Source organism: Quercus robur, chromosome 5, assembly GCF_932294415.1.
Source record: "Quercus robur chromosome 5, dhQueRobu3.1, whole genome shotgun sequence".
NCBI lineage: Eukaryota > Viridiplantae > Streptophyta > Magnoliopsida > Fagales > Fagaceae > Quercus > Quercus robur.
In genome coordinates this window covers 67,621,996-67,631,977 of record NC_065538.1, presented here as the reverse complement: position 1 = coordinate 67,631,977, position 9,982 = coordinate 67,621,996, and the positions used below count along the sequence as shown (strand labels likewise).

Here is a 9,982-nt window from a genome sequence, read left to right as displayed (position 1 = left end):
CTGGATCCCAGAAACCATGCTTGAGTTCACACTCTATGACATATACAGGGTGTTGAGGTCGAGGGGGGGCCTATTCTGCCTTGACCACTTCTTTTGCATGGGGTCACAACTCAACACCACTTACATTCCAATGTTGGATCATATTGGATTCAAGAAACTAAGATGGAATGCTAATAGGAAGCTTGATCGTGGAATTCATAAGACTGAGTGGTACATTTTAGCTCTGTTGGAGAAACCAATGAAGTGAGCCTGCACCTAAGGTACATGTGTAATCTATTTGCTCCGCCAACACATTTTGTATGATAATCATGTTTTTTTTGTTTTTTTATTTATAATCTTGACTGGTTTGGCAAGTGAAAATCTAAATAGATTTAAAGTCTTACTTTAAGAGGTTAGAAATATAAATAGATTAATCGAACAAAAAAGTATAGAGAAGCACCATAGTACTTGACAATTGATATGACTGAGGTTGCAATCTGTAGCCTATTTTGTTGCTCTTGTAAATTATGTAGAGTTGTGATGAAGCAAGGATACAGATTTAGAAGATTGATGAATAAGTTTCAGGGAAGGTCAACCACAACCATGACCAAAGGATTGCAAGGTTCAATCAATTTAGCAACCATGCTAAAGAGCAAAAAACAAAGCAATAGTTTCAGTACATGACCTTCAAAGACTCCGTCCACTACACAACCAAAACAAAAAGAGCTAATTAAGACAGCCAAAAAAACTATACAATTATCTCAATTGAAATAGGAAACTGTACATATTTTCTCTTTGCAAAAGTATTGTAGAATTGCATACATAGCATAGAAATCAAAAGAGCAATATAAGATGACTAGCCTCACATGGAATTCTGCAAACTATTTTAAATTCTCGTCTTTTTTGCTCTTCCCTTCGAATTTGTGCAAGGTTGATGGCCTAAGATTCTGTTTCAACCCCCCCTTCCCCCCCCCCCCCAACCCTCCACACACAAATAAAAGAGTACCATCATAAAACACGGTTCTGGTAACTTACTATATGAACACAAGCATTAGGATATGCAATACTAACTAGATATTCTACACAAAGTAGATTAGAATATTTTATTCGAAGAAATGAAAAAACAAATCTTGCTTTTATGATGTTTGGAAAAACCCCATTTCATTTCTTTATATTGGCAGTTGTGGATCATTTGATTGGAATGAAATTTGGAATAGGGCTCTATCTTGGAAGGTATAATCCACTATAAAACAAGTGCCTCAACTATAAGGATAGCCTGGATAGGGGGGAATTCCCCTTACTTGTCTCCTCGTAACTTGCAGAAATGGATGTGGAATTAGCATCGAGATTTACACCAACGAGCTCCATAATGTTTTCAATCTCTTTAACCACCTCAACCATCATAGGCCTCTCGGATCCAGGTTTATTCACACACCACATTGCTAGATCCACAAACTTTTTTAAACCTTTCAAGGTTGTTCCCAAACCAATGGCTGGGTCAAGAAATTCATGAAGGTTGTATAAATCTTTTGTCTGATCCATTGTCTCTTGAACCTCTCTCACAATATATTTCCCATGCTCTATTGGCTTTCTTGCTGTTAACAGCTCCAACATTAGCACTCCAAAGCTATATACATCACTTTTCTCAGTCAACTTATGGGTCACGAAATATTCTGGATCCATGTAGCCCTGCAATTGATCAAATCCATTCTTAGTGCTAGATTTTGATGTATTTTTGTGAAATTTAGATAATATTTAAACAAAAATTTTGAAACTTAAGCTTTTCTTCTTCAAGTAATTGGAAATCAAGAATGCCTAAACTACCACAAACTCATACTAGTACTCTTATGGTCCAACAGAAACCACCCCTACTCTGCAATGGTAGATTGTGGGATCATTAAATGAAAATCTCTTCCCCTCCGAATATATGGTGGTTCTGGTAGTAATAGTAGGCAACAAGAAATGCTTGCCCTGCCTATAACACTTACATAAATTTTTGTGCAATATATAGTTGGTGTGGTGAACAGCTCCTATCGGCTGCTTTGTTTTCCTAATTAGTTTAAGGCCTCTAGGTACTAGTAGAAGTATGTGTGTGTGAGTTTGAAAAAATCTCTTGCCAATGGCTGGGCCTAAAACTTCAGTAAAAGAGGGAAAAAATAGGCAGCTATCTTTACATTTATCTACTTCATTCCTTGAAACATTCCCAGAAGCTCCACCTGGAATATCAAGAAACTAAACTTGATCATTCCTAAAAAATCTTCAAAAATGTTCCTTTAACCATGTTTATCTTGCTATTACTTTTACTTTAGAAAAGATGCCTAACTAAAGTCGATTTTCATTTTATATTTTTGGGATCTCTTTTTTGTTGTTGTTGGGTTTGCAAAATTTAGGACATTTAAGTCCAGCTGATGAAAGAAAAATTCTGGAGGTTTCCAAGTTGGTTTCGGAATCCTATGTTAGCTAGAAGAATAATAAGGAGGTGCAATAGTCCTTATAAATAGAGCTGTGACGTAGCCTTTTTTTCTTGTGCGCATAAGAGTTAATTATGAGACAGTTTGCCTAGAGAAAGTTGGAAACTAAGCTTTGTCTAGTACGTTAGTGTGAGAGAACCTTTAGGTGTATTGGGGATTTAGGTTAGTTTATATTTGTGAGGTTTATGAGAGTTTGGACTGTGGTTGTAATTATCATTGATAGTGGATATTTTTGGTTGGTGTTGCCTGTGGATGTAGACAAGGAGTTTGCCAAATCATGTCACATTTTATGTATTGCTTTGCTTACCTTTTATTATTTTATGTGTTTTTTCACAAGGACAATCCATTGAACGTGAGCCATATACTATTAGAGCAAATGCCTAGCTAAAGAATGAGAATCATTTCTAAATTTGGTACAATCCGGTAATACTTTTATACAAGACTAGAGAGCATTGGGTTGAGTTTCTGTCCAAAACCTGATCCAGTAATTTCATTGTCAAATGCTTCTAGACTGACTAGATTCTTATGCTTATATTATCAATTAAAGAACATAACAAATTCATTACTTTTGTTGAAGTAGAGGTAAAAAGATTTTGAACTAACCATTGTCCCTTTAACTTGAGTGATAACATAACTTCCTTCACTATCAACAATTGGCTTGGAGAGTCCAAAATCAGAAACTTTAGCATTTAATGACTCATCCAAGAGGATGTTATTTGATTTTATGTCCCTATGTATAATAGGTGGATTGGCAAATTCATGAAGATAGGCCAAACCACTGGCTGCACCAAGGGCCACTCTAAGTCTCCTCATCCAATCTAACCTGATCCCTGACTTCCCTGTAGACAATATGTTAGTTTTCAACTAAGAGAAAAAAATGAATTAGGATTCAATATCTTTTGACTTCAAAAAATTTGTTTGAGGTTTCAGGGTGGTTCATTATGTACTGACACACGAATGAGAATCTGACAAATACTTCACTGGTGCATGTCAAGCTAGATGTCAGCATGTCAATTTTGCAATTGGACAATGAGGTACACTTAAAACATTTAAACCCTTATATTGACTGGCAAGTGTGGAATTCTAATGCATGGATATTGTTACAAAGGAAAAGGGTTTTGGGTGGCAAAATTCCCAGCATATAGTCATCAAATCCTTTGGCACAATTTTTATCAGGATTGTTTACTAGAACTCATTTTATTCTCTACGAGAGAAGTGATCAGGGTCAGGCTAAAGACAAATTGCAATATTTGCCAAGTTATTTAATTCCTCTCATGTAATATTTGGACGAGAGCATTACTGGTAGACTACAGAATTCTTATGCTTGTGCTACTATTAGGTTTTTCTATTGCTTTTGTAGGTAGATGCAAGGTGTATGGCCTAACATTTATTGACTTAATGGTAATTACTACAAATGCCAGTGAATTGAATAATTCCATGTGATTATCAATTACATGAGAAATTGAAGTGTCAACAAATACTGTAATTCTTATTGAGTGGAGGAGGAAAGTGGATGGAAGTACCTGAAAGACTATCCGTTAGACTACCATTTGAAACATACTCATACACTAGAATTTGTTCACCTTTCTCAAAACAAAACCCCATAAGGCTGACAAGATTCTTATGATGGACCCTTGATAAAAGTTCAATCTCAGTTTTGAACTCAAGCCCTCCTTGCATAGATTCTTTTTTAGCCCGTTTAACGGCAATCAATTGCCCGGTAGGAAGAGAACCTTGATAAACCTATATAAATGTTGACAAACAAGACATTTAGTGACAGCAATTGTTTGGAAAATTAGCAACAAGGTTCAAAAGCTGGTCTTAAATAAAATTAAAAATTTAAAAATAAAGGAAGTATTACAAGTGGCAAAAAGCAATACAAATTTGAAATTTGAAAACAATTTTCATATTTTTACCCCTGGAATATAAAAGATTGGTCATGCATATCGACATACATTTATATGATATACTACTAAGGGACAATCAAAACTAACCTTCCCATAACCGCCAGATCCAATCTCATTGGCTACTGAAAAATGATTGGTGTATTTCTCAAGCTCTTTAAGGGAAAACAATCCCACACCTTTTACCTTAATAATAGTACCACCCCTACTGCTCTGGTCTAATTGTGCTGCTTTATTTGACATGAATTAGAAAAATATACCTACAAATCCCATATGGTTTGCCAAAAAGTGTAAAATATAAACAAAACTCCATCTTACAAAAGTGATTGGTGTGTTCAATTGCTCTTTTTGCTCTTTTCTTTGTGTGGAGAACATAAACCCCTGCAAGGAGTATTACCAACAGCAGAATGGAACCGCCAACTACAACTTCAATCACAATACTACTTCTTGATGACTTTTTTGATTCTGTTGGCATGAGGAGAGATGCATCAAGATAATTACTAAAAAACACGGAAATTATTATCATTTTAACACAGAATTACCTGTATATTTCTCATACTTATCACCGAGAAAATTGAAAGGTCCAAAAAGTTTTGGTGGCTTGAAAGTTTGGTTGCTAAGCATGAACCCAATACTAGAAATTCCCGTTCGATTGAAATTAACTGGACCATAAGGAAAGACTTTTAGCTTCACTTCAAGGTTCTCAGATGAAGCCTTAATGGGATTACTCAGAGTTAGAGAGACTGAATCCACAGGAAGTTGATTGGAGTGAAAAGAATCCATAAGAGATTCCTTAAGAATGTTGTAGTAAGTATTGTTCCCCAAGTCTGAGAAGGACACAGTTTTGAAGACGAGGGTTCCTGTGTATGGATATGCACACCTACAGTAGGGGCTTGAAATCTGATCTGAACTACAGGGAACAGGCTCGCAATTAACCATTTGTGTCGAATATGAGGCATTGGAGAGGGAAACTATGCAGTAACTATTTAGATTTCCTGTCACCTTACAGATTGGGTTGTCCTCCAGTCTGTAGAAGATAATACAGTGTTACCACAATAATGAGACATAACTATTATAGGCTATAAAACAATGAATACATTTTCCTGGAAATTTAACTTCCAAAAAAACTAGCTGGTCCTTTTAATACTATAAAATAGAATGGGCCAAAGTTACTAGGAAATTCATCTTACTTCAATGTACCATTGTATGCTTCCTTTCCTTCTAAGTGAGAAATAAAATTGAACTGCAAATCAATGAGTTTGAGTTGGTTGCTATGGGTGGTGCCAATAACCAAGGAGCCATTAAGCTGGTTTTTCTTTAGTACCCTATTATGACATGTCAAAATAATTGCCTTATAATCAACATCCATTGCAATGAGTGTAATGCTACTTTGGACAAGCTGATAGCCTGATACTCACACAGTCTGTAGAAGGGGTAAGCTGAATAGGGCAACTGGAAATTGTCCTTGAAGTTGTGTGTTTTCCATTATTCTGCCATGCAAGGTAGACAGGTTTTACATCAATACTGAATAATTTAAACCCAAGGCCAAAAAGAAAAGCACATTTCTCCTCATATCCTGGAAAAATAAACACCTTTGTTTCACACAAATGCATGTTTAAGTAGAGACACACACATTGAGAGAGAGAGAGAGAGAGAGAGAGAGAGAGAGAGAGAGGAGGAGGAGGAGGAGAATACAATGTTGTCAAAGACTGTAAGGTTGGGAACCATGGAGGAGCATCTGATCCATCAAAGGTATTATTGCTGATATCCCTGACAAAATCATCTCAGTCAACAAATGAAACTCAAAACCAAGAGAACTAGATATTGTTAGGCGACTGAGCATCTTCTTTGGTGGGCTATAAAGGCTTAAATAATCATTTTTGTGATAAGTCTAACAAACGATTTACTTAAGCCCACACTAACATTGATATTCATATGTTAAATGTCATTATTACTTACACGTAGCTGAGGGAGGTCATGCCAGTAAGGTTAGGCAGAGGACCAGACAGTTTATTGTTCGACAAGTACCTGGAAAAAAAAAAAACTATATATTATCAAAAAGCATGCCTTATAAAGTTTCCACACCAGGTCATAATAACCTTTCTCAAGCAAATATAGAGCTAAATTTGGCATGTCTCTTTCCTTCTTACATCTGATTAAGATTTGTAAGATTGTTTAAGTTTGAAGGCACAGGTCCACTTAATGCATTCCCATCAATGCGCCTATAGCAAAAACAAATATTCAACAACAATAACTTATCAGGAATCCATAGCCAATAGAAATCTCTGGTGAATTTTCTGGAGTGTGTGATTGATACTCACAGCACCTCCAAGGCTTGCACAAGTCCAAGGGTGGAAGGAATACTGCCAATCAGTTGGTTGCCATCCAAAAGCCTACAAGAAGAATCAATGAGTTGATAGAAAGTAATGTAGAAATTCCAAGATATTTTTTGTTGAAAAGCAAAAGATGATGCAAAATATCTACTCTGCATGCATGCGTGTGTGTGTTCTCTCCATCTAAGGGAGACTACTGCAAATAAAGAAAGCCATGGTTAACATTACCACAATAGATCAAGATGCAATTTTAGGAGACAATACCTATTCACTAAAAAATAAAAAAAAAAAAAAAAAAAAAAAAAAAAAAAAAAAAAAAAAAATAGTCAAGTAACTAAAAAAAAAGGGTGTAACATGTGAAAGAAGCTATTAATGAATAATGATTAAACATGACATAGAAAAATAATGTAAGTTTAGTGGGGCTATTAGATATATATTATCTATATACATATGCATTTTAACTATATTGAAGTAACCGAATAATGCATTGATCTTCTCATGTAACTTGATTATGACAAGAGATTCCAGATATTAGAAGTATAACTAATCTTACACATGTATCAGGACCATTTTTGAGCTGAAAAGCCGAGGTGAAATCGTTCCTGAAAGATTATTCTGTCCAAGATGACTGATGATAAGAGACAGAATCTTAGATGGTTGTTATAGTTGGAGAAAATAAAGTCATAAGATGAAAAAAATTAAATCAAATTTGATAAATTATTGATTGTCCCCAAAGCTTAAAACTGTTATAAAATAGTGAATTCAATCATTTAACCATTATTCTAACACTCCCTACGCGTGTGGGCCCTAATTCCCCTTTTATGAGTCGAGCCCCATGTGGAGATTTTAACTTTTTAAATGAGAGGTAGAGCAGAGATGGAGTATAAATTGAATATCTTTTGCTCTGATGCCATAATAAATTAATGATTTTCCCAAAAACTTAACTCGTTAGGAAATTGTGAATTTAATAACTTAATTGTTATTCTAACAAGCTCATTTCACAAAGAGAGTTGACATACAAGTGTCTGGCATTAAGTAGCATATCAAGACCAGGTGTGATCCCATCAGAGATTGGAATGGGTCCATTAAGCTGGTTTTCAGTTAGATCAAGCCAAAGAAGACTGGATAGATTACCAATGGAAGGCGGAATCTGTCCACTAAAGTGATTAGAATTCAGAGATCTGCAGATGAAAGCAACAAAATGTTTCAAATTTCACTGTATGTTATCCCTTTCATTTTACTACACTATAAATTGAAACTCAGAGAGAATTATGTGTATATATGGACACACACATACATTACAGACAGAGATGGTAAATTTTCAGGACTTACTAGTAGACCTTTCATCTAAAGTTGTGTCATTTATTACATGGAAGATAGCATTCATAAGGAATTTGATTCATATTGTCCTTCGCGGTAAAACATTTGAATTACTGAAGAAATTACAGAGTCAGAATCCTTACAGATAAAGTAGCTGCTGTAGAGATCCTATTGTGTCAGGAATAGGACCTGAGAAGCTGCAACCAACTAGGATTCTGATATGCAAATAAGAAAGAAACATAGTAAGTTAGGAAGATTTTTACCATCCAACTTGAGTTCCAGCACAGACTGTTAATAACAATCAATATTTTCTTACAAGTTCAATAGTTTCTTTAAATTCCCAATTGATTGTGGGATTGATCCTGTCAGGCCCTTGTTGTAAGATAGATCCCTATGTGAAAGAAGCTAGTCAGGAAGTTGTAAGATAGATCCCTATATGAAAGAAGCTAATCAGGAATGCATTACTAAACTTACTGATCAAGTTACTACCAAATAAGCATGAGGAATTGAGATTTTCATTTGATTTAGTTAGGACATTTTAAAAGAAAGTAAAATCTCCAATCATTGTTTTTTGTGATATAATCGGCCACAGTGAGATCCACATCTCATTGACCATGAGGCTGGAGGCATGAGTAATACTCCCCATAACTTCCACAGACATTAAGTAGTGAATTTTTATATTTTTGAGCACTGCAGTTTCTTGTAGCTGAATGGTGGTTCAGGGATATCAGTTGGAAATTGAATCTGAAGACTTAAAATAACAAAGTGAACATAGAAAACATACAGAATCTGTAATTCAGATAACAATTGGAAATCTCCAGACAGCGGGCCTGTCAAACCAATACTTGATAACATTCTGAAATGATACAAAGTCAGCTTTATACCAAAATTTGGAATTGTCATGAACAAGCAAACGTGCCAACAAAAACTAGAAAGCGAAAACCATGCAGAAAGCTTACATGGAGGTCACACGTGAATTTGTGCACCCAATTCCTTCCCATCCCTTGCCACAAGGATCCGGACCCACCCAACTGGGTGGTGTATTCTGCCATATATTCTTGAGAGAAAGCAAAGCAACATCTGCATACGGATATTAAAAACATCATAACTCAATCTCCAAATTATCAAACAAGACTATCTAATATATAGTTCAAAATAGATTGAAGATTCACGTAAATTGGAAGGACGTGTAACATTAGCTAAGGCCCTGTGATGGAATTATGGAAAATATATATATATATATACATAACGTGGCAAAAAAAAAAAAAAAAAAAAAAAAAATTTATACCAAAATTTATGTTACTTCAGCAATCCAAATAACCAAAATAAAGAACCTATTTGTTGGTGATGCATCTTAGTGTTGACTAAGTATTTCCTAGAGTCAAGTGCTGCCGAATAATTAACCATACGATTTGTACTGCTCAGATTCCAGAAACTGACATGAATCTTGAGTAAAACAAATCGTTGTTCAAAGTACAAAAGCTTTGTCTCTCATATACTAACCAAACTAATAATATAACAGCTAAACAAACTAACAAGAAGACAGACATGAACTGAACTTACAGTCCCGATTTTCTGTCTCGGCTGCTATAACTGAAAATATGATGAAAACAAGCAGTAGGAACAGCTGACTTCTTTGAACCATAACTAAACAAACCGAAGTTATTACTCTGAGGACTTTATCATAGTCCATATATATATATATATATATATACCTAATGGGTAGTTCTAGTGCCACAACAAAAGGCATAACTTGTGTCATAACTCACTCACGTGACGAGTTATGATTAATAGAGGGGTGATAGTGGACCATAACTCGCCACATAGGTGAGTTATGGCATAAATTATATCTTTTGTTGTGTCACCAGACTTTTTCATACCTAATTTGGTGAATTTTGTCTAAGTCTTTAAACGTTTCGGTTTCAACACCAGCGACATGACCTTTTGACTTTTGCAGTTCAAAAAGTTTCATGGA

The 9,982-nt window shown here is 35.2% G+C and overlaps 1 protein-coding gene across 4 annotated transcripts; it reads right to left on the bottom strand.

The window, feature by feature from the left end:
• Positions 1 to 1,056: 1,056 nt before the first annotated feature.
• LOC126726788 (leucine-rich repeat receptor protein kinase HPCA1-like) lies at positions 1,057 to 9,707 on the bottom strand. 4 transcript variants are annotated; one of them, XM_050432146.1, is made up of 19 exons: positions 9,571 to 9,707; positions 8,967 to 9,087; positions 8,792 to 8,863; positions 8,324 to 8,398; positions 8,151 to 8,222; positions 7,707 to 7,868; positions 7,241 to 7,315; positions 6,676 to 6,747; positions 6,505 to 6,576; positions 6,314 to 6,382; positions 6,050 to 6,124; positions 5,773 to 5,844; positions 5,545 to 5,679; positions 4,897 to 5,381; positions 4,673 to 4,819; positions 4,445 to 4,581; positions 3,974 to 4,193; positions 3,054 to 3,289; positions 1,057 to 1,668 (listed from the first exon to the last, which is right to left on the bottom strand). In XM_050432146.1, the coding sequence occupies exons 1-19, from the start codon at positions 9,698 to 9,700 to the stop codon at positions 1,243 to 1,245; spliced, it is 2,853 nt and encodes a 950-aa protein (XP_050288103.1). In that variant the 5' UTR covers positions 9,701 to 9,707; the 3' UTR covers positions 1,057 to 1,242. The 4 variants fall into 4 exon arrangements, with proteins under 4 accessions (XP_050288103.1, XP_050288105.1, XP_050288106.1 ...); XM_050432148.1 differs by having other exon boundaries at positions 3,054 to 3,280; positions 9,571 to 9,667; XM_050432149.1 differs by lacking the exon at positions 9,571 to 9,707 and adding an exon at positions 9,296 to 9,490.
• Between the last annotated feature and the right edge of the window lie 275 nt (positions 9,708 to 9,982).

Coding starts and splice junctions, on each gene's coding strand:
- LOC126726788 (XM_050432146.1), bottom strand. CDS start 9,700: ATGGACTATGATAAAGTCCTCAGAGTAATAACTTCGGTTTGTTTAGTT. Junction 6,748..7,240: donor AAAATGGTCCTGATACATGT/GTAAGATTAGTT, acceptor TTCTTCTTGTAG/GCTTTTGGATGGCAACCAAC. Junction 6,125..6,313: donor ATGACCTCCCTCAGCTACGT/GTAAGTAATAAT, acceptor TGATTTTGTCAG/GGATATCAGCAATAATACCT.